Source organism: Rhamphochromis longiceps, linkage group LG12 (assembly GCF_057381845.1).
Source record: "Rhamphochromis longiceps isolate RC_006_pf linkage group LG12, R_longiceps_female_GT1.1, whole genome shotgun sequence".
Classification (NCBI taxonomy): Eukaryota; Metazoa; Chordata; class Actinopteri; order Cichliformes; family Cichlidae; genus Rhamphochromis; species Rhamphochromis longiceps.
Genome location: NC_140568.1, coordinates 25,026,413 through 25,051,958, shown reverse-complemented (window position 1 = coordinate 25,051,958; position 25,546 = coordinate 25,026,413). Strand labels below are relative to the sequence as shown.

Genomic DNA, 25,546 nt, shown 5'->3' with positions numbered 1-25,546 from the left:
CAGTACGTGCACATATACAGCAACCTGCTAACAGTCTTCGTCCAGCTGTGCTGATTTAACTGTATGCAGCGAAGACTCGTTTAATCTTTGCAGCCTAAGGGAGGTGTTGTGTCTTTGTGTATACTGTATATTTAGAGGGCAGAATTCAGAATTCAACTCACAGTCATGAGGCGGATAGTGCTACGGCCCATGAACCCCACAACAGGGCAGCTATCATTAAAGCTTAAAGATGCAACAAGAACATTAAAAAGTGCTTTTCTGTCTACAGGAAGTTTCCACATACCTGTAGGAGGTTTGTTTACTTACTCATGAAAACTTAAACAATGCACTGTATGCTTCATGTGATCACGCTGAACGTGAACATCTTGTCATATTACTACAACTCAGTTGGTAGCATGATAAAATAGCACATGGCCTGGTAAGGAGACCAGGGCAGTGCTGAGAAAAAATCAAGTTGAATTGTGTCAAGTTCAGCAGTCAGAGAAAAATGCACGTGTGATGCAATTAAGAACAAATTAAAATCTGTTTCACGTATTACAGGCATAATAACAGTCAAAATTGCACTGGGGCAGTCAGTCCTGCATATGTTAATTGGTAATGTTAATGGCTCTCATTGCTAATGAAACTTAGCATTAAATTGAATTTGTTATCACTGTTTTAGGCGTGTGTTGTTTGATTTTAATCTCACCTTTAAGAAAGAAAGACCACCAACCAATGTACGATTTATGTCACAGCTACCCTGAATTACGAGTATTGGCAATTACCAAAACCCTTTTTTCATGTTTTTGTAATGGTTAATCCACCAGTATGTGCAAGCGCTGAAATCGAAAAGAGATTTTTAATGCTAAAATCGAATTATTAAAATACAGGAGACAGAGCTGGTGGTGTTAAGATTTTAGTTGGGAGTAGGGATGTTCCTGGTGACTAATTTCTTAGTCACAAGGGGAAAAAACTGACTGAGTAGTTTAAAACCACGAAACACTGAGATATTAAGTTAAATTTGAGAACCGTTTAATGGAAAATGTCAAAAACTAATAACAAAGGTATTTTAAACTATTTGTCACATTCTTCAATAATGCTGCTTAACTGTGGAAAAGGAGGAAAAGAGGAAGACCTCAGAGGTGGTTCATGTAGAGAAGGAGGACATGCAGAGGGTTGGTGTGACAGAGGAGGATGCTAGAGAAAGAGGCAGTCGAAAGAATAAGATTATATACACAATACTGTAAAAAACATAAAAGACGCCTTACAAATCTGACAATTACACTCGTCAGTCATCTGCAATTGTACAGTTTTTACCACTGGATGTTTGATGTATTTTTGTAAGAATTCAATCCAAACAAAGCCACCTAATGTCACAGTGTACCTTTTTGTGGACTGATATACATTGGACTGAGTAATCACAGCAGACAGTTGAACCACTGTGGATGTTTGTAGACTGTTCCTGCTGTTTGCTGATGCGAAGTCAAATAAGGGAGCCATTACACAGAGAAATGGCCCATTTGCTTTGAGTTATGTATGAGTTATCAGAGAGGCAGCTGGTGACATGTAATACCGTCTGAAAACAGCATAACATGCCAAATGGCAAACACTTTTATATACTGGTTCAAACCACCTGTCTCCAAAAAAGATCTTTAATCCAAAAAGCACACATGAAATTACAAAAAAAAAAAAAAAAAAAAAAAAAAAAAAAATGAGGGATGAGACTGCAGGCAGACAATTTCCAGACAGATGGTTCAGTGAGTACATCACCTCTTTACTGAGAGCAAAAATGAGCCTGTTTGTGTTATGATACCTTTCTAAGCTTAAAGATGTGCCACTGCACACAGAGGTGAGCTGGCTAAGCCTATTTCATAAAATGAACCACTGGTCTGAGTCTCGCTGAGCTGACGAAGTTTTTTTTCTTTTCTCTGTATGACAGCACATTGTCCCAGTACCATGAAAGTGAAAATGATAGCATAAAAAAAATAAATTGCAACATATTTACGGCTTTACAAATCACCTTTAAATTTCTGAAATGTGAATATCATATATCAGATATATTTGTTTATTATTGTAAAAATGTCAGCATATAAAACCAACATGAGAAAAAGTTTTATTGTAAATAAAACAGAAATGCATGACACACGCTCACGCAGGATTAGTGACTGGCTTGGGTGACAAATACACAGTATATATCTGGGGAAGTGTTAGCTTGTCCATAAATGTACACTTCATTGTTAGGTGATTTGTTTGATAAAATACTGTTGTCACTAACTCTAATCAGCTCAGATTATATTGTTGTATTATATAATTTAAGGGAACAATAACTCACCTAATGTTACACCTCTGTTTATGTTACCTAAGGAGGTCTCCTGCTCCACGAGTGAATTATGACTCATTCTCTTCTCGTTCCTCCTCGTGGATGCGCACAAACCCACGCACCAGCGCTCAATCAACTTCACTTTTTCCTTGTGATGTTGTTTTCTACTCCACAGTGCAGTACAAATGATCACTTTTTGTGTTTCGGTTACCATCTGTCTTACGCAGCCATGTTATATAGAATTATATAGAATCAAGTCTACAAGCTAACAAGCTCCCTGCATTAGCACGCAGACCGAGATGTGCGTACTCCTACAAATTTCAGTATGGCTCGTGCACACACACACTCACAGATAGTGGATCCTCCTTTCTTACACCTTTTGTGACCGGGGTGAAATGGCCTGCATTTGTATAGCGCTTTTCTAGTCCCTAAGGACCCCAAAGCGCTTCACACTACATTCAGTCATCCACCCATTCACACACTGGCGATGGCAAGCTACATTGTAGCCACAGTTGCCCTGGGGCGCACTGACAGAGGCGAGGCTGCCGGACACTGGCGCCACCGGGCCCTCTGACCACCACCAGTAGGCAAACATGGGGTTAGTATCTTGCCCAAGGATATTTGGCATGCAGCCAGGAGGCAGCCTGGGATCGAACCACCGACCTTCTGATTAGTGGCTGACCTGCTCTGCCACCTGAGCTACAGCCACCCTAAGTGGTGGTGGGATGTCAGAAGGTATAAATGGCTGCTGAGTTCTCACACACTGAAAGGAAGGTTTGCAGGCAGTTTGAAGCTGCCCTGGAGCATTTAGCATACAAAAGTCAATGTCACAGAGGGAAAGCATAACAGGCTGGTCAGTGTGGCTGTGACCGTTCACACTTGGGCGTAAACATTTTTTCTTTTTTAATTTGACTGGACTATACTGATTTCAAAAGTCCTAAATGTCAAAATAAGAATCAAATGCAGTCGCCTGAAAGAAAAATCTTCATGTGCCGTGTGTCTTTGTCGCAGCGAGTCAGCTGGTTGGCTGGTCAAAGCACATCTTACAGCCAAAATGAGAGGGAAGCAGTAACTCACAGTGAATTGCAAACACACAAATTTGAAAGGCAAACAGTTATACATGCCAGGAACATTGCATGCATTAAACATCCTCCCCTGCACTCTTCTCACTCCTTTCTCTCTCATCTTCCTGGCAGCGCTCTCGAATGAAGCAATGCTGCATGTAACTGAATTTAAATTCTTTGTTGCTAAAAATAAATAATTTTGTTTGTACATCTTATCTAGCGACACCAGCAGTATCATTTCCATTTATCCGGTGAATGCTAATGTTGCTAAAGTTAGCATTTCAGCATGTCTGGTAAGCCTCGATCGTGTTAATTTAAGTCCATTTTAATTGCTACGGTGCCAAACATCGCTGGCATTTCACATTCAGGGAGTAGGGGTCCTTGTGTTTTTTCCCTGGTATTTTCCCAAAGTTCAATAAGCAATTTTTGGTAGCAAAAAGAAAAAAAATAGATGAAAACAAAAGGCGAATTAGAAATCTCCCAGACATGACAAGTTCTGACTGTCAAACTTCAACCTTTACCCTCAATTGAACCTCCAAATGTGGACTTGGACTCTATCAGCCAAACCTGACAGAATGGCAGCATGAGAAGTTTTATCCATAAATGTATCCATATTAGATACATAATAAATCAGAGCGCACGACCAGTATATCGGTAGGGTGGATGTACTGGCGAAAATAAGCTGTTTGCTGATATTTCAGCATCAGAATTTCTAACAGGAGATAAATGAACAGTTCAAAAGTAAAGAAGAGACACTTCATTTCTTCATATTACTTGTCATCTTTAAAGTGATGTTGAACAAATGTTTTCCAGACTTTCTGATGTTCTTTCTTTAATTGTGCCTGGCCATTTTATGAGGAATGTACTTTAGTGGGGTTAAGTTTATTGGTGATTCTAAATTGCCCATAGGTGCGAATGGTTGCCTGTCTCTGTGTGTTAGCCCTGCGACAGACGGGTCCAGGGTCTACCTCGCCTCTCGCCGTATGACAGCCGGGGTAGGCTACAGCCTCCACGTAACCCTGATAACGGCAAGTGGAAGAGAATGGATGGATCTTTAGGCACTTTGTTACTAGGAGCCTTTCACAAAAATGGATAATTTGATCAATTCAGTTTTATTTACAGTATATAGCGCCAAATCACAAAAACAATTGTCTTAAAGAGGCAGCTGTATAAGGTAAAGAAAAAAGAAACGAGTGTAAGGGAGAAAAACCAACAACAATACAAAGAAAACAGAGAAAAGCAGTGTGGGACAGAAAATGGAGCATAAGAAAGCCAACATCCAAAGAAGAGCTTTGGATTATGGACAAGAAGCCTGCAGAACTATTCCTGAAGACTACTTAAAGAAATTACTAGAAAACTGCCTAAGAGAGTTCAGGCTGTGTTGAAGAATAAAGGTGCTCATACCAAATATTGACTTTTAATCTCGTTGGAATTGTGCAAACTCTGATGGTACAAATATCCAGGCTATACCAAACTTGCTTTGTATTATGCGCCTCAGGCTAGGAAGATACTCCAGATGTCTAAGGAATGGTCCTTCATATTCTTCATATCATTTTATTTTCCACTTTATTTCCTTATTAAAAAATATTTTTTAAGGTTTTAGAACATTGCACTGCATTTTTTCCCCCATTTTCCTAGAATAATACACAGAAATGAGGGGTGGCTAAAGACTTTTTCACAGTACCGTATCCTATAGCCATAATTTATTAAAATACTGGTGGTGGTCAGCGGTACCCCTCAGCTTCCTGGTAGATACACTTACATTACTAATTTCAAAATGCTAAGTGACTTTCTTCTCGAGTAACCGCATCTACAAGATTTGAGAAAATCTGACCTTTGACCTCAACCTTGAGGTTAAGGTCACTGAGATTCTAACTCTTCCGAGATTTTTAGTAGCTACACCTATGGTATCAACTTAAAAGTCTTACTCGTTCTTGAGTTATTGCATTCACAAACTTGGGTGTTCATGTTGCCCGCCTGCCTGGCAGGGTGATGGCAATATCGCATCGTTTTACGGAGTAAAAACTATTTGATAAATTAGTAGTGAAATATGACCATCCGCCTTACAGTCACAGCTTGAAACAAAAAAACCTGCAAGGTCAGCTTTTTTTAGACCTCATTCATCCAATCCACAACTTCAAAGCACAGCTCCATGCTTTAAAGGAGAAAGTGCATATTCAGATTATTAAATGATTATTTAATTTCCATTCTTTGCTCTAAAGCAAAGTCAGACTTTAATCAAAGCAACCGGCTTAGAGCACAAGCACTGCTATCTGAAAAGGCCTCTTTCAGAAAACTTGGAGCACATACTGTAGCCATAAAACAGATGGAGCCTCACTTCAGCATGTCAAGTTAAGTCTAAATGGTTGCACCGATGCAGGGAATTGGTCATGGCAAAAGGAAAGAAATCAACCATGGTCATCTGGATCATTTAGAGCTATTACGGCACGGAGAACATCATCTGTAGCCAGATGCTTCCCATGTCAGAATGAGTGAAGTGTGGGAGTTGGATCCACACGCGTAAAAAATGGTCTTGATGGTGCACTAGTAAGGGACTTGGGGAATTTCACACTCTGTTTAATGCTCACTGTGGCTAGACATCTGATGGACACTTACTCACAGCGAAAAATCTAAAGCATTCTGTCTCCTTGTGTGATCTTGACCGAACTCAAATCTGTAACTCACTCTGGTGGGAAGAGAACTCCTTACTGTTGAAATATTAAGCAGGCGTAAAAAATGTAAAATGATTTAATAACCTAAAGAAAGGTTTTCCATTTTATCGCTGATTACTCTTTCTGGAGGTAGTGCAAACGAGGTTGCAGTTTAAAAAATAAATGTTTACTCCGAGTGCTGCACTTATATCTCATCATACCTGATAGGTTTGTAGCTTGAACCCATCCGCTGGAACGTTGAAGACAATATAATTACACTGCTAAGCAAGACACAAATAGGCAAAGTTCTTCATGTTACTCGTGCACGGGAGAGACCGGACAGAGCGCCGTCCCTTCGCTTGACCCCAGTTGCTCTCGTCCGTCCTCCCGTAACACTGTCCTTTTATTGAGGTTACATGAATATGCATAGGTTCATTAACATACGACGTCTACATACAAACAAAGCGTACCTTGCCTGTGTGTGTGTGTGTGTGTGTGTGTGTGTGTGTGTGTGTGTGTGTTGCTGATCAAAGGGTCAAACATCCTTGGTCAGGAAGAGGGTAGACTAGACCCCCCCCGGTGAGGAAGTCCAGCAGTTCATCTAAACAGAAAAGCACTTAGACTAGAACAGACGTAGCTACGTTAATCCTACCATAAAACAATTAAAACAAGATGCGACCTCTTCCCGTGCTCCCAGGATGTAGGTGTGCATTCTAGTGTGAAATGCACACCAAGCCTCTGTAGCCTGTTAAAGATCACACAACTTATCACTACACAATTGATTATACACCTCTAAGCATCTATGGTTAAATATTTCTAAGCATAAATAACAATCAACAATACAAACTCTAACAATACCACTTTCCCCGCTTCCTTCTCCTCCTTCTCACACGGTATATGAAATATTCATATCAAATTCTCACACATATGGACATATATAAACACACAGTGCACAAAATGGAAGAGAAGGAGGACATCGTAAGCAATAAAAAGAGGAAGTGATGAAATTAAAAAACACATTTATGGACATAAGTGCATACTGCAGTATCATATCTACACAGCCACAGCTTGGCTTCAGACTATTCTAAATTTATCATGATACTCTAGCATGTAGCAGTCCTCCTTAAATCCAGTCCATACTCTCCTGAGTGGATATCATGTCTGATTTAAGTGTACAGATGTGAGTAGCGGATGCCCCTGTGTGCCAAGAGATGGCTTCCAAACACGATGAAACCACAAGATACACATGCAAAACACAGCGAAACTCTGCTGCACCGATTTAAGATCTGGCACCTTCACTTCTGACAATTCCTGCAGAACCACGGCATGCTCTGCTGCCGACTCATGAATCAATCATCCCGGGATAAAACAGACAAATGCATCCTGCGTTAGGTCAGAAGGAATGAGAGAAACAGAGGAAGAAAGAGAGAGAGGATGTGGTGCTGAAGGATAAGATGGCTTCCTTTGATAATAAGAACAAATGAGTTATTTTACACAGATTTTAGACCTGGACATTTAAGGATGTGGTGGGAGGGAGGAAACGCTAAAAAGAACACAACCAAATGAAACAGAGAAGCAGATGGATTTACCATTCCTTCTATAACTTTATTTGGAAGCTAATTGAATCAGCACACTAGCTGCAGGGAATCTGAATAAAATAGAGCCAAGAAAGAGTCGTATTGGACAGGGTGGAAGTGAGGCTCGGACGATAACGCTTCCACTGAATTTACATCGGGCATGTTTTCGGCTAGTGTGCAAATTGTTTTTGAGTTCATGGATAATGGTGTCAAAATAATAGAATTCGCAACATCCATCCATCCATTTGCTTCCGCTTATCCTTTTCAGGGTCGCGGGGGGCGCTGGAGCCTATCCCAGCTGTCATAGGGCGAAAGGCGGGGTACACCCTGGACAGGTCGCCAGTCTGTCGCAAGACTAACACATAGGGACAGACAACCATTCACACCTAGTGGCAATTTGGATTATCCAATTAACCTATCCCCACAAGCTGCATGTCTTTGGACGGTGGGAGGAAGCCAGAGTACCCGGAGAGAACCCACGCAAACACGGGGAGAACATGCAAACTCCACACAGAAAGACCCCGGCCTGATGGTAAACTCAAGACCTTCTTGCTGTGAGGCAACAGTGCTAACCACCGTGCCACCGTGCTGCCCAGAATTCGCAACATATGTGAGAAAAATGTTTTATTTTTGAATCAACAGTTACTTTTTATGTCTATTCAGATTATATTATAGTTGGGTAGCCAGCAGTTACATATGCAGTAGCAGATGTGTCCCATCTGACATGCTTTTTCTACTGAAGTCTGATAAGAGCCCAGAGCGATTCCATTTAATATTCAACAAAAAAAAACAAAACAAAAAAACTTCCCCACTTGTAAAATCATTCACGCACCGCCCGTAGCTACACGGTGCAAATTTCAATTTGCCTTTCTGCAACTGAGATGGCACGTCAGCGCTGGCAGTGGGATTTGGAGCAGCGGTCATCTGTTAACATGGCTTTCAAAGTCAGAACCAGCAGGCAGTGCCGCAGCCCAAGTTTAGGCAAGCACGACTAACAAATAAAACTAAGCAAAATAAATATTTACGCAGAAAAAGGATCGGCTAATATTATGTTGGATAAAATCCCCATCGACAAGCGTGGCTGCAACCTGGCAGATCACTGTTCATAGTTCATGGTTATGTGCTTCTCAGCGGCATCTGAAACAGAAACCGATCGGAGATGTTTTCCCTGTAGCAGTCGCTTTCTTCAATTAGTTCAGAAAGAAAACTTAGCTACAGGCGCCGCTCCTATCGATTCGGTTTTGTATTTAGTGCAGTAGGACAAATAACGATAAAAAGCTGCACAGCCGGGAAAAATAAAGAATGTGATTAGAATGCTGAATAGTCCAATCTGCAGGGACAAGTGCCTTTATCTAGTTTCAACCAGATCAATATGACAGTAATAAAAAAAATGCTGGATTAAGAGGACACCACGTTTGTGCTGCCTAATATTTGTTGCAAAAAAAATCTTCCACTGCAGAGGGGATCATACTTGAAGGACAGAGAAGACAGCGACTCACCCTTTAAAGTTCCCAGTGAGTTCTTACTGTCTCATGCAAGTATTTGCAACAAAGTGCTGGTCTTTTGTTCTTGAAATAAAGACATGATCATTGCCATGCTAGACAATAAGAATCCCTCTTAAATCCTTTCATGCCACAATGCCTTTGCTCTCTCAGTTGCAGCTTTTCTGTTTTTTTTTTCTGTTTTTTTTTTCTTTCCTTTTTTTTTTTTTTAGAAAGGACACACTTCATCTTTGCTGCATAAACACTCAAGAAGAGATGAGAGTTTCAATGGGACAAATTAAAGCCATTCTCCTCTGTGGATGGATGAGACAAACACCCAGCTAATTCTATTGATTAAAAGAAATAGAGTTTGCAGTCAGCAGCGCTGTATTTGAAGCAGCAATTTGATTAGGAAGCTGCGCTCGGCAAAATTGGTGAAATGATAATACCCGGTTTGATTATATTAAATGCAGGCTCACAGGCACTGTGCAGGACTCAATCTTGCATCACATTTACTTATTGTGCGCTCTTGTCTTTGACCCACATGAGAAAAAGTGTGAAGTGTCAACGTGTAAAATGCTTTATGAACGAACACTGTGGGTGATTTTCTTCAACAGTATATTAATTAATGCACTTTATTACAAGTGCATTTTGAATTGCACTATAAATTACACTCATAGAGGTTTAAAAATTGATGAATGCTTTTAAAGAGTAAATAAAAAATTGCAGGATTATAATCATTCACTACTATATCTGAAATTAATTTACTGACTTTAATGTAATTTTTCTGCTCCTATTACAAAATTCACTCTAATGAAACAACGGATATCCGCAGATGTGTTTGTGTGTTTATTTAGACTTTTGAGATGCACTGATGCTGTCAAACCAGGTAAGTGCAGTGCCTTCTTTTGGTGGGATATCACACGCCTTTTTTGAGATATCATTTTAATTCCTTAGTTTATAAATACAACATTACCAACTGCAACATTGACCTTTACTGAGGTTAACCTGTCTGTGAGAGTGGGTGAGATAAAGACAAGCTAAATGACAACATAACAACATTTATTTGATCTTATTTACCACTGTTTGTTAGGAAATGCAACCCATTAAAAAGTTACACTTTCTGGTAAAAATCATGAATACTGCTTTTAGCAAAATGTTTTTTTAATCTAAATATTTGCTTACTGAGCGTCCTGAGTGCCTTTAATCATCTATCCATCTATCTATTTGAACAAGTCACCATTCTGTCTCAGGGCGTACACAGAAAGGCAACCACTCACGCTCACATTCACATCTATGCATGTCTATGGACTGTGGGAGAAGCTGCAGTACCTGGACAGAATAAGCAAACCCGGGGCCTCGTTGCTGTGAAACAATGACGCTGTCTGCCACACCACCGCCCCTGTAATAATCAACCACCCACAGCAAGCAGGGTTACTATGACTGAACACTGAGAACATTAACGAAACCGAGAGTGCTTCATGAATCTCAAGATGAGGATAAGGCGAGAAGAAGAACATCTGAGTAACAGCTGAGCAACAGACTGTTCATCCCATTTAAACGTTGGCTTGTATCTATCTGAAGTGCTGCTTGTACTGTGCCTAGCCTTAACACGACAAGACTAATCTCTCACATTCATCCTGCTGGGAGTCTCCTCCGGTACTGTATAACCACTGCCATTCCTTTTTGGTGCTGATAGACTTTGGATTCCAGACGTGCTTCATATTAAGAGCATTGGACCATGAATTAAATATATCCACTTGCCTCAGATGAACAGTGCTTAGTGGCTTTTACGCTTCTCTCTCTGGAAATCTTACTTGCTTAAAAGCCATTAATACTGTACGAAATGCCTTAAGTATGCTAAGGAAGTATTGCCATTGTCTCCATGACATTGAGGGATCCTTTAAACTTTTGAAGTGTTTCTTAAGTATGCAAATCACAAAGAGGTACTCAATAGAGTGAAAAGTATTTTTTTTTCCATTAAAAAACATAGCAGTATAACCGGATCACTAACTCCTGCTACAATATGACTTTTTAAGGTCCACGAATTAAAGCAATGCTCATTTAAATCGAGAAGACTTCAGACAAAAAGCTCAGCTAACCTGCTTCTTTTCATGCCGGTAATGTCTTCTTCTTCCTAGGTCAGGACTGCTCTTTCAACATGGATCATTTCTTGTGATTTAAACAAGGAAATGGTCAAAACCACCAATTACTGCTATCAACAACCATATACAAAGTACTGAGTCAAACTGTTCACATAGCCTGGTATTTATTTCATACTGATTCATGAATGAAGGTAATAGATAAAAAATATAAACCAGAACTTGATGATGCAATCTGCTGTCCTACTGTCTCGCTATTTTCAAGGTGGCAGACTGGAACTTTGTCAAAGCCAAAAAGCTGGAGAGGGAAAACTATCTCCTGGCTGGCCTTCATCATTTTTAGTGAGCATTGACTACACAGACTCATTTAGCCAATGTCAAGAAATAAATGGCTGCAACCCAATTCTGTCATATACCTGTAGTGCTTTATGATAATTTCCAACTTCCCAAACCTCCTGTACTGGTAGTATCAATCCAAATTCTTAGGATCAACAGAGAAGATGAGAGTGCAATAGCTTTTTTTTTAAACTGATACTTGATTTCTGCACATAATATTGGCATTGAGGAAATGTGTGCTTGTAAACTAGTGCTACCTTGATCTCAGCTCTCTTTGGCAGTTCTTTAACTTGTTACCCCATCTTTGTTTGTAATCGCCCAATGTGTTTTCTCCTCGGTCCCACGTGCTCCAACAGAGAGGCACTTCTCCCCCCCATGAGTACCCAGTACTTCACCTGCTGCACTTTCAATATTTACCTCATCAGCATCTGCCTAAGTAAACCCGCACTATCATAGTTCACACTAATTATGTGTGCTCTGCTCTGCATGTTAGTTTATGGTTGCTCATTTTTCTTTCTTTTTTTTTTTACGATCCTGCAACATCAATGCTCTTCATTCAATAAGCCCGTGTTACAAACTAAACAGTGATAATATCTGGGCAAATCTGTCTAATACAGAGTAAACAGATGGATTGGTGTGATTTACTTACAGAAACCACAGAAACTCTGAAGCACTGATGCTGTGTTTGAATCCATAAATGCTAATGCTAGACTCTAGGTTTAGATGTAAATAATAATATCAGACACAGGCCTATGGTTTTCTTTGGTTTTCTTATTTTTGATGATTGCTCACAAGACTAAAGAAAAAATGTTTTCTTCTTGTTTTTGTTTCCACTAAAACAAAAACCTTGCAATGATTAGCTTTGTTGAGGTTGAATCTCCATTAATAGCATTACTTCATGTATCTGATTTTCATTTGGTCAAAGGACCTTAAAGGATACATATTTGATTTTATTTATTTATTTTATTTTCCTTGTGACACTGAGTGGAAAGACACTACAAAAAAGGTTTATTATTTAAAATTGTGTCAAATAAATGTGTTTATGTTAAGTAAGTGTGGTGTCCATTGTGTGCTGGAAGCCTTATTGTTCCTGTGGTGGAGCAGCTACTACCAATCTCCTTTACGAAACTAGCCTCGGACGGGGGATATAGATATTTGGGACGCATTTGATTTCTTGTAACCTATTTCTAGAGAAACTGTGATTCTGGGTTAAACATCGGGGTGAAATTGATGACACCGACACCTAGTGAACTGCCCAAGGTCAACAGTCCTGATTTCCACGCATTAAAGGTTTGGCGTAAGTACAGATTGCGTTACACCTGCATCTTATTTTCATTTTTATTCTTAAAATTTACAGCAATAGGAAAATGAAAAGGATTTCCATTTATTGTAAATAACTACTTGTGGTCCACCTGCAGTTTTTTCACAGCCTACCAGTGAGCTGTGACCCATGCTTTGGGAGTAGTTGGTCAAGCACATGGTGACTCATCAGTGTAAAAAGGATATGATGTTACAGCTGCTACAACACCACTGCATTAAAGAAACAGTGTATATATTAGCAACAACCACTGTTTGCCGAGTAAACCATTAGCGCCATTATTAAAAAGAGAGTTACTGTACTTCTTTCAAAGTTTTCACACAAACCTCGCTCACTCTGCATCATCAGAGGCAGAGGTGATTATCAGGGTGCCACAGCCGCACACCACACGTATTCATCATTTTAAGGAGATAATTGGGTGTGAAAACCATGGAGACGGGGGATAACAAATGAACCACAGACCGGAATTGCGTTCATAACTTGTTTTGTAACCTTTGCTGGATACAAATAAATCTAACAAGTTGCAAACTAAGTGATGTATTTTGTGCTATCTATGTCTACACAAGGCCATGCTTACACTTGTTTCACTAATGTACTGTATGGTTACATTTAATGATTATTTACTTGAGCCCATTGCAATGTAGTTACCCAATATTAGGAATAATCTAAGAAAAAGTTGCAATTCCTTTGTAGAAGAGTTTTACATTCCTGTTTAAATTCCTGAAGGTTCTGTGACTTCTAAGTGCAAAGGCATGTCAATACCAATACTGCAGCTGAGTGTCAACAAATAACCAACATACAAATAGCAAGAAAATGTAAAACCTCCTCAGTGCCGCCTATGACAGAGATACAAATGGAGAATTCAAAACTCTTGCCAAGTCATTTGTTAACCGCAACCAAATTAAATATGAGGGAAGAGACAATCCCACTTCATTCCAGCCTTGTGTACTTGTTTCTCTGGGGCTTCTTTATCATAATCCACCATAAAAACTCTCCACAGTCCCGAGCAGTGCTTGTCAGAAAATTTGCAGTACACTTGTTGCTTTAACAGAACAGTTATGAAACTGAAAAGTAGCAACTGTCTCTCTATCACGTTCTCTCTGCAACATGGACATGTTAATGTGCATAATTAACTAATCAGCTTATGCCAGCTCGAAACATTTGGCAGCCTCGTCTGACAGCTTCAGCTCCTCTCTTGAAAACATCTTGAAATTTTCTGGTTTAGTCTCCCCGTGTGTAATTTTATCCCCTGTCAGAACAGAATAGCTTCAACTTGGAAGGTGACCAAAAGGTCCAGCTCTTGGTGATTTTTTTTTCTTTACTTAAAAGCTTTCTGTCGCAAAATGAAAAGGAATATAATAGCCTTAATATTTTTTATATTAAGGCTGTTGCTAACTTCAGAATGTTAACTGTGCAGTTAGATCAAATGATGATAATAGACGTGCTTACTAGGTGGGGAAATGTCTTACTATTTAGGGCTCCACATTGGTTGGTTGATATGCTCTCTCCAGAACAAAGTCTTACAGGCTTGACAATTGCCTGTGTTACTTTGATAAGGAAGAAGGCGCTAGATCAGTGGCCCTCCAGGTTTCAGCAGTTATTTTTGTGTAAAATATATCTATTCAATTTCAGATTTGCCCACCCTAATGTAGAGTGATAGATTAGGTCTAACTTTACAAACATTTACAGCTGCTGAACATTTACTTTGAGCTGTCCTCAAACTAAATGGCTGCATTTCTATTGCAAACAACAGTTTAACAGCACAGTAATTTGTGCTGTGATTTTCCAGCAACTTTCTCTAGGACTCGCTGTGTCTTTGAATGTAAATGTGTTAGGTTTGGCATATTTGGGCATAGTTGGTCTAAAAACTGTTTTACTTAGCCACGGCTGAGGTAATGCTACAGATATCTCAGCTTTGGGTACTGAGTGGTGATTATTTATCAGTCTGAACATAGTAAACTGTTCCTGTACTGAGTGCAAGGTGACATCAGGCTTGACAAATGTGCATTTATTGTTACCTCCCTCCTACCCATTGTCACAGCTGATTGACCTGGAATGCCAATATCTATTAGAAATGTGTGGGTATTCTGATAAGAAAAAAAGGCCTTCTGACAAAATCTGTGCATCATCATGTCTTTTCTGTTGTATACATTAAGCCAGACCTTCCATAAGTGTGTGTGTGTGTGTGTGTGTGTGTGTGTGTGTGTGTGTGTGTGTGGGGGGGGGGGGGGGGGGGGGGGGGGGGGGGGAACAAAACGCTTGGACACTGCTAGCACGGGGCGCCCACAGAAATGCAAAGCAGGAGATGAAGCATTGCTGAATATGTTTCCAAACCAACTTCATTCTAAGCCAAAGACTAGAAAATATGGTGAAGCATATCTTTCCTTTGGTTTCACCTGCACAAGTGCCGAGGTAGGTCTCCCCTGCAGGTTCTCCCTGTGTCGGGAGCAGCGCCGGGCTGTTCAGATCACGGACAAACAGGATCCCACAGTTTTTTATGTTTTTAAACCCATTTTGCACAGAGAGGCATTTTTTTGAAAAATGTATTGATAGCAATGTTGAATATTATTACACAAGAAAAAAAACCCAACTACATGTAAAATAATCACACCGTGCCGCCTCTGCCTTTCTAAATGGAGGGACAGTAACTGCGTGTGTATGTAAGCGTGTAAAACCTGAAGATAGTCAGATTAACAGTATTTTGTCTCTATCTGCCATTCTGCAATTCATCTCATGTAAACAAAAACGTGCGCACAGCGTGACGTGAAAAAAGGCACATACCTTTGACGTTGCGTGATGAACTCTGTATTCCTCGTTGACATGTAAACGCAAAACGTTTTCGGTGATTCAAAACGCCGTTTACGTGTGGATGAAATAGATGCGTTTTCAAAAATACCCGTGTAGGTGTGGACGTAGCGTAAAAGAGTTAGTAGTTTATTGTATTACTACCTGTAATTTATTGCAGATTACTTGTATTTGCTTAATTGTTTACTAAATGTTTGAGGTGTGAAATAAACCGCAATGGAGCAAAATATGGGCGTGTGTGGTTGGAGGATGTGTTTGTGCGTGCGCGCGTGCATGCGCGAGAAGGGGGAGCGCAAACATTTTTCTTGTAAAACAAGGGGGGCCCAGCAAAAAAAGTTTGGGAACCACTGCATTAAGCAATCCATATTATATTAAATTATGTACCCTGATGCATAAAGAGGGTTTTTCACTGTGTCCAATCTGCAAAAGAACAGTTTTCTTGATTAATAGGAATACTTATTTTATCATTAAGGTTGATTAATTCCATTAGTCTGTGAGGTTTTAAGTCATTCAGTAACGCCACTCTGAATCAATTATTTGCCATGGCAACGAGTAGAAAGAAGACAGTGATTATAGCAGGAGCTTAACAAATGCATATAAGATGATCGCTAAATATTCAAAACAGTCATTACCAACAGCCTCATCAACATACTTTACAGTACAGAACTCTTAAATGTCGACTTTTAAAAGCTGGATATTGTATCTGCTCGTGTGCACAGAAATGGTTCTTGGCAATGGAAGCCATTGATTTTCTCACTTCATCTGTATGGCATCTCCTCTTTCCTGCCAGCACAGCATGTAATATGAGACTGCAAGTTTTCTTTTACCCAAAGCAATCAATTTTGCTTAGCCAAACTCCCTAGCATGGATGGAGCCCGCCTAAGTACCTGTCTCCACCGACACACAGCCCTGTGTGCCGTCACCATCTAAAAAAAGCTTTCAGCGTAATAAAAAAACATGTCTGAATCAGAACCCAACCAATCTAATAACAGCCAGACCAGTCGGTATGACTACAGAGCGTTAACTGTGTCACTGATAGGGAGGGGGTATGTGCGAGCAAGTCCGCGAGAAAGGCCAAGAAATCAAAGAAATCACTGATCTTCAATTCCCCGATGAGATAATCCACATCACATTTTCTTCTATGCTATCACTTTCACAGCATGAAGTAAGATCTGGTTTCGCACTTTAAAAGCAAAAAGCGTTTATGACTTTTCTTTTTTGTATGAAAAACAAAAAAAAAGAAAAAATCCAATATATGAGGCCATACGTAAGGGAATTCTAAGCCTGACTGAGCCTTATTGATATCTATCTGAAACTCCCTCAGCCACCATCAATCTCACATATTGTTAAACAGAAAGACTGGGAGGTAAACGTTCACTTAGAGACGTGTCTTGTCCCTTTCAGGAGACATGTTTAGCCTTCACTTCTGTAATGAAAACAAATAGATGGGCTGGTTTCATAGAGATAGAAAGCCTTGGACTGCAGCCAGAGATAACAGGGCGCAACTCTTCCAACTGAGGCAGTGTGGGTGTTGGATTCAGAAAGACTGACATGGAAATAAACAGAATTTACAACCTATTACTGACTGTTTCCAAGAAGGATACTGAGAAGCAGCTAACAAAGGTGGTTTTTTAAGAGATAATTTAATTCTCAACTGGCATGAACAGTGAAGTCCTTCCCTATGAAATATAATTGAATCCATTGGCATGCATTACCATGCACAACCATCAATTATTATGCCAGGGAGGTAAGAGCTAATCCTTCATCAGAATGAAAGCCAGCTATCTGCAAGAACAGGGGTGTCTGTTGTTCATTTTGCTGCTAATACATTGATTTATCTCTACAGTAGCTGCAACAGATAACAGACTTGGCTCAGATTATATCTCACCTGTAGCCACTGCGACTGGTCGCTATGACCAGCTGTCCAAGCGTTGACCTTGCCCTGCTTGTCTAAACGGGCTTTCCCAGGCTCCCAAGTGAACATGTCCATGTTGAGCGTCCTGAAGATGCTGGAGGCTGTGACCTGATAGTCCTGGATATGGCCTGACTTCATACCCAGTGGTTCAGAACAGCCTGGCAACAACAAAAACAGATTGGCTCTAAACTGTTTTTTTTTTTTTTACATCTAACCCCAGGCCTCCTGAAAATGGATTCAGTGCTGACACTACTTAAAAACAAGAGGAACAACTGTGCAAGAGGCATACTGGAGTGGATTTCCAAATTCCAGTATGATGCATTTATGATAATGATGGTGATTAGTGTATTCAGTTGGATAAAGAAAGCTCACTCACCTGTTAGCTCACAACCGAGCAGCTCCATGCGTAAAGTACAGTGCCTCCTGCAGACTTGGGGGTAAATGCGCACGTACTGGGCTTCAATGGGAGGGGTGAAGGAGTTGGCTGATGGAGCGTTGTTATCGACATTTCCTCTGAAAATCTGTTGCAAGGGATGAAATAACAGCAGATGGGGGGCGGGGGAGGATGGTGAAGCAGATCAGTTTTCAATAATGTGGCAGTCTATCCGCCGCTGTCTCTAGTGTCTACTCCACGCTCAACAAATTACTGTCATTCAAGGTCAATGAGCTAGAATTACAGGGAAAAATAGACAATTTGTCGCACCATTTGAGCCAGTAATTCATAAGAACAGTGGTGTGTTTTAAATTAGTGCTCCAATTATATCACGTTACCTTCTGGAGTGTTTCATCCAAATCGCTGAAGATAGCCTGACAGAAACTATATGATTGGAGCGAAAGATGTACAAACAAACATAGACATGTCATAGCCGTGTCTAGCTTTGACTGAGCAAAACAAAAGAGCTCTAAATTAAAAATATCAAAGCCCAGACGTAGAGCATACAAATCTGACAACATATCTGATAATAAGTTTGGAGGTCTGGTTGTTTCGGAGCTCAGCCAAAGAGAGGACAGTCGTGGCTTGCTGTCAGGAATGATAGAATGCTCTGTGGCCTATTTGGTGGCTGTTCATCCCCAAATAGTATAAAAATTCAATCTAGAAGTCATAAAAGTGGAGGGGGGTAAGGGGCAGCAGGATGGGCCCGGTGTGCGCTAGCTAATTAAAAAGCCATCTCATCATGTCCTCCACCCTGTCCTTGACTGAGTGCACAGTCTCTAGTCGATGTGTGCGCATGTATGAGTGTGTATTTCGTCTGTCTACCACAGAACAAGAAGCAATGGGTGACGATGGATGCGTACACCTATGTCTGTGTGCCCGTACAAGTGTCTCACCATATCCTCATCTTTGCCCTTGACTTTGTATGTTCTCCAGGTCTTCCCGTCATCACTGTAGGCTACTTTGTAAGACTTGACGTACTCTGGGCTGCCGATACGCTTTGCACCCTGGGTAATTAGGCCCGTGACCCTCATTCTCCTCTGCAGGTTTATCTGTGGAGTAGAAAAAAACACAGATAGGCTGAAGATGAAATTCTAGCTTTATTTTCAGACACTGTATATAGAGGTGTAAGTGTCTGTGAGCATGCATGTCATCGAGTTCAGTTCACCCCCTTGTATCTTTTCTGTCAGGGCCATCCATCTTATTCTAAAAGTCTGTGTCCAAATAGAACATTTAATCAATTGTACACCCCATATCCAGTCTGCCCACACTGTGCAAACTGTCAATATGGTGCCAGTGTAAAGCAGCTTGGTGAGCCAAGAGGAAAAAGAGGCACTAAGAAAGAGGAAAATGACGAATGGCTTCCATAGATCCTACTCAGCACCCACAAACCAGATTCATTACATATAGACCAATATCTTCAGTAGCTTTCCCTGACAGCTCATTTTGATAAAGTATATGCTCACCGGCCATTTCATTAGGTACACCTTGCTAGCATAACATTGAACCCCGTTTTGCGTTCAGAACTGTCTTAATTATTTGTGGCAATGATTCAGCAAGGTGTTGGAAGCATTCCTCTAAGGTTGTGGTCCATATTAACATCCTTATTTGGTCTGGCATCTGTACAGTGAACTCCTTGTTCTTTTCAAGAAACCAATCTGATATGATGTAAGCTTTGTGAAATGGTGAGTTAACCTGCTAGAAGCAGCCATCAGAAGACACGTAAACTGCGGTCATAAAGAGATCAACATGGTCAGCAACACTACTCAGATAGGCTGTAGCATTTAAACAAAGCTCAACTGGTAGTATCAGTGCCAAAATGTGCCAAGAAAATATCCCCGCCATCATTGCACTGTTGATAGAAGACAGGATGGGTCCATGCTTTTGTGTTTACACCACATTCTGACCCCATCATAGGAGAAATTGAGACTCATCAGACCACACAGTGTTTCTGCAATCTTCTCTTGTTCAATGCAGGTGAGTTCATGTGAATAGTTGTCACAGTTTCCTGTTCATAGCTGACACCCGGCGTGGTCTTCTTCTGCTGTTGCCCGTCTGCTTCAAGATGTTTTCCTGCATATTTTGGATGTAATGAATGGTTATCTGAGTTACTGTTGCCTTCCTGTCAGGTTGAAGCAGTCTGGCCATTCTCCTGACTTCTGCCATCAACATAGCATTTTCAACCAGAGAAATGCTGCTCACTGGATATTTTCTCTTTATGTGGACCAATATAAACCCAGTAAATCAGCAGTTTCTGAAATACCTGTCTGGCACCAATCACCTTTCTTACCCTTTCTGATTCTCTGTTTAAACTGCAGGAACTCCTCCTGACCATGTCTAAATGGCTAAATGCTCTGAGTTACTTCCATCTAGGGCTGTTTGATATAACGATATATATCGGATGACGATATAAAAACGTCTATCGTTTCATTTTACGCTATCGTTTGTTTCGTGGTGTCGCAAAATAAACTGTTTACGGCAATATTTTTTCATTATTTTGATGGTCACTGTAGTGGCTATAATAATTTCTTAAAGTTCTCTCTTTCTCTTACATTTAATATAACCACACTACAGACAGACAAGTGTTTGTTTTTATGCGTTGTCGTTAGCAACAACGACGGTAAAACCTCCGCGTGTCCGCTTGTTCCACATAAACCTTTCACAATAAAGCTCAAGATCCTGTTGAGACTTTTCCAAATAAACCGAATCACGTGAAAGATGCAGAGTGTTTACGGATGAGAAGCAAAAAAGAGCCGCCAGGTGCTAAAAATAAACCTTGGACTCAAACGTTAGAACAGGCTTTTCCCCGCAGCACGCCATGTAATAAATACTCGCAAAGAAAACGGCGGCTGTTACAACTTATGTCTAAAAATGTATAGTTTCATGCATCGGTTAAAACACTCGACTCCAGGTAAGCGACGCCCAGCTGGAAACACTTCACGCAAGTCGAGCTGCCCGAGATTCACAGAATTTACAGAAAATGTTACATTTTTGTGATTTACATCGTTAACGGACGATAGATGTCTTAATATCGGGATATGAGATTTTGGTCATATCGCACAGCCCTACTTCCATCTGATTTCCACATAAAATATTTGGGTTAATAATAACCAATTACACCAGTGTAACTAATGAAATGGCCAGAGGATGCATTTTCAATATTTTCCTGAACATTTTCTTTTGGCAAAGCAGCAGCATGTTTGACAGCGTGTCGATTTTCTAATCACTGGACTTTCTTGGATACAAAGTCTATATATATATATATAGAGTGTTTTACAAAAACCGATGGTATTAACGGTGAACTCAAAATAAACAAAGTGTCTCTTTAAGGATCCTGTCTCTTCAATATCAGTGCAGAAGACTTGATGGTGTCAACACCAGCTTGTCTCGGTGATAGTCGCTGACAGAGTTTTACATTTCTGAGGAATACTGATTGACTGGAAGAAACCTCAGCCTATCACACCGGCTGGTTCTTCTTCTCTATTCACAACTGCAGCAAGTTTGAAAGACCTGTGAGTAATATTAGACCCGCCACATCTATGCTTCCCTACAGTCTTTGTCTTCAATCTGTCAGCACTGGTTAAAAAAAATGCCACTCGCCTGTAATTTCTGGTGAGCTTGTATAAAAAAAATGAGACAGCTGATGACAGTTGATGACAGCTAACTTCACTGTGGCAAAACGCAGAAGCCTGTGGTGACTAAGGAGTGATGCTGTGTTCATTGTACTCACAGACACATACTATTTGCCATTTATTACAGTCAATTTTAACACTGATTAAAAAAAACCTGTGTGTGTGTGTGTGGGGGGGGGGGGGGGGGGGGGGGGGGGGAGTAGAGCCAGAGGGCACTGGGCAATTCTCAGACCAACATAGCCTCTCAGACTGTGACAAATAAGATAAAGAAAATAAGAGCTGATGACAGTTATTCTTTGTTGGAACTACATTGAAATGAAACAGCGTCATTTTCACTAAAAAAGGCTCATCTATCTCATTCCCTGTCAAAATATAAAAACACAGCTGTCTAACTTTCCATTTCTGTGCAGAACAGATGGGTAGCAGTAGCACACTTCTGAGGAAGTATTAGGCAAAGGACCATTAACCTGGGACAGCCAAACCAATAAAAGAAATGCAGACTAAAACAGAATTTTAATTACTCCTATGAATTAGGCTGGTTCTGTGTGAGTCAGTGCTGCTGTTATTGTGTCTGTGCATTTCACACAGCAACTTAGTGAAAAGAAAGAAGCCTGCATTTCGCTTTATGTTTGTTAGCTAAAGTCTGTTTAAGAGCACAAACCCTTTAAAAGCCTGTGCCAAAAATGGAACTGGCAGTGCGACTACATTTGCTGTGGTATTCTGCGGGCTTGAGCACATTTTCTGGTAAACGAGTGGTAACATTACTATGAAATAAGGCAATTTACAAGTAAAATATTTGAGAGCACGAGCTCAAGTTATATTCTCCTTTTTCTGTTATTGAAAAAGCAGAAATGCTCTAAGCATTGTCTCCTGACGACATTCGAGATTAGAACATCGCCTCTAACAGATCCAGCGCTGTTTATAATGGTTATCATCTATGCTTGAACTGTCAAAAAAAGAAATAAATATTTTACAGCAGTGATTTGTATCTTAATTTCCACTTTTAGGGCTACGACTCAATTACGCCAATTTTTTCTACACGCTTAAACCAACGTATCATGGTAATTATACATGAGGAAACCTCTTAGAGCCTCGGAGCCGCAGTGACCCACACTTTCCAATTCACAGCATTTCTTTGCTCTTCTCATTATTCTCCACAGAGATAGATACTTCTTGCACTAATTAGAAGCCCTGTCACTAAAAGGCCACCGCTGAGGTAATTGGGGTGATTCTTCACATTTTAATTCACCACTCAGAAAAGGACCTCTGTCGCTCGAGTGCTAATAGTGATGCATGTCTTGTTAAAAAAAGAAATGCAAAATAAATATTTACAATGAGAAAACAAAAGAAAGAAATCAGGTACCTAGCAAATTTGTGAGACTATAGCTTTCTATGTTTGTCTAATTTTACAAAATCATAACTTTATAACTATATAAACTATAACTTTATAAACTGCTAGCAAAATTTTGTTGACATTTCTCTGATATGGGTTATATATTATGTATCTGTGCAGTTTAGGGTCATTGCTAATGAGACTGAGTGACTCAGTATTTAGCACAGTTTGATCTTTTTCCCTTTTCTATTACTTTTGGTCTGCAGCTGCAGCTCTCGTCTAAAAAAACAATTCAGATCCGCATTCAGAGGTTGATGTCTTGTAGTAGGATGAGCTTGCATTTTAGATATAGTTTGCTATTGAAGGTTTTTTTTCATTATAATCTAACAAAGAGCATACACTTAGCATACACTGTGTACTCTGTAAATTTGGTTTAGATATAAAATAGTAACACTGCAGCATATTAAAGAAAGAAGTATAGAATGAACTTTTACCCTTTCACAATTTCACTCTCTCTTGTTCCAGACACAGACAGCAACCTGTGTACGAAGCACTCAGTAAAATGAGCCTCTAAAGTAAAAAAAAAATCTACATCAAATATTTTCTGTTCTCAGACTCTATTTGCAAAACAAAGAACATATCCTTTGTTTGCACAGCATGATTCAACCTGTTTTTCCCTGTAATGTTTTCAGTACCGCCAGAAAATGTTCAGCATAACTGTTCGAGAGGCATAAAGAAAATATACATACATACTTAAGGTCATTAACACGGGAGCTTTAATTTTCCCCTCATCCTTTGAGACTGCCTAAAAAAACTATTTTTGAGAATTTAGAGAGCCAAATTCATAATTAAAACAAAAATTCAACCTGTGCTAATACATGTAGATAATTCAGCCATTACTGCTTGTTTTTATCTACATTTGTAGTCCCCTGCCATAAAAATACATGTCAGAAGCTAATTGAGTTATGCATAATGACTAGGACTGAAACAATTTGTCAGCGAATGGCAGCTTGACTCTGAGAAATTATTATAGCCATTTTTCATTGTTTCTTCACATTTTGCAAGCAGAATGGATAATTGAGAAAATCATTAAGAGCACAAGCAGTAATGACATACTTGTTAGCTGGAGCTCAAATCACGATGGAAACTTTGAACATTTAGTTTCTTTCTGCACGTGACACATTCACTTATGTCATATTGGTTTTAATTGACTGGATTCTGATAAATAAAAAAGAAAAACAGGACATTTTTAAAACATATTTTCCATTAGAATCTTTCCAGAGCTCGAAATCTTGCTCTAAGTAAAAACAGGCAGAACTGCATTTATTTACGACAACAACAACCTCCAGGTAAAAACGCAGCTGACTGCAGAACAGCTAGCTTTGAGTCATTTATAGGGAGTGCAGAATTATCAGGCAAGTTGTAAAACTCAATGCATCCCATGATGCATTGAGTTTTTCCTTTCGAGTCACCTTTCTCACTCACTATGTGTTAATAGACCTCTCTGCATTGAATCATATCTGTTATTAACCTCTGTCTCTCTTCCACAGCATGTCTTTTATCCTGTCTTCCTTCTCTCACTCCAACCGGTCGCAGCAGATGGCCGCCCCTCCCTGAGCCTGGTTCTGCCGGAGGTTTCTTCCTGTTAAAAGGGAGTTTTTCCTTCCCACTGTTGCCAAAGTGCTTGCTCATAGGGGGTCATATGATTGTTGGGTTTTTCTCTGTATCTATGAAGCGCCTTGAGGCGACTTATGTTGTGATTTGGCGCTATATAAATAAAATTGAATTGAATTGAATTGAATTGTATTTTTGAGGAATAATTTTATTATTGAACAACAACCATGTTCTCAATGAACCCAAAAAACTTATTAATATCAAAGCTGAATGTTTTTGGAAGTAGTTTTTAGTTTGTCTTTAGTTTTAGCTATTTTAGGGGGATATCTGTGTGTGCAGGTGACTATTACTGTGCATAATTATTAGGCAACTTAACAAAAAACAAATATATACCCATTCAATTGTTTATTTTCACCATCCATCCATCCATCCATCTTCATCCGCTTTGTCCGGGGCCGGGTCGCGGGGGCAGCAGCCTAAGCAAAGAGGCCCAGACCTCCCTCTCCCCAGCCACCTCCTCCAGCTTATCCGGGGGAATACCAAGGCGTTCCCAGGCCAGCCGAGAGATATAATCTCTCCAGCATGTCCTGGGTCTGCCCCGGGGCCTCCTCCCGGTGGGACATGCCTGGAACACCTCACCCAGGAGGCGCCCAGGGGGCATCCTTGTCAGATGCCCGAACCACCTCAGCTGGCTCCTTTCGATGTGGAGCAGCAGCTGCTCTACTCTGAGCCCCTCCTGGATGGCCGAACTTCTCACCCTATCTCTAAGGGAGAGGCCAGCCACCCTTCGGAGGAAGCTCATTTCTGCCGCTTGTATCCGCGATCTCGTTCTTTCGGTCACTACCCACAGCTCGTGGCCATAGGTGAGGGTAGGGACGTAGATCGACCGGTAAATTGAGAGCTTCGCTTTTACACTCAGCTCCCTCTTCACCACGACGGACCGGTGCAGCGTCCGCATTACTGCAGCTGCAGCCCCAATCCGTCTG

General features: G+C 40.3%; 1 protein-coding gene across 4 annotated transcripts in view; it reads right to left on the bottom strand.

Annotated features, from left to right (window-relative positions):
- Window positions 1-25,546, bottom strand: part of edil3a (EGF like and discoidin domains 3a) — a 126,469-nt gene that overhangs the window by 18,730 nt on the left and 82,193 nt on the right. For all 4 annotated transcript variants that reach the window (XM_085425309.1, XM_085425311.1, XM_085425312.1 and 1 more), the window contains 3 exons: window positions 18,878-19,033; window positions 17,925-18,069; window positions 17,522-17,706 (listed from right to left, as the gene is read on the bottom strand). In XM_085425309.1, coding sequence (XP_085281435.1) covers window positions 17,522-17,706; window positions 17,925-18,069; window positions 18,878-19,033 — 486 coding nt within the window. The remainder of the gene's footprint in view (window positions 1-17,521; window positions 17,707-17,924; window positions 18,070-18,877; window positions 19,034-25,546) is intronic.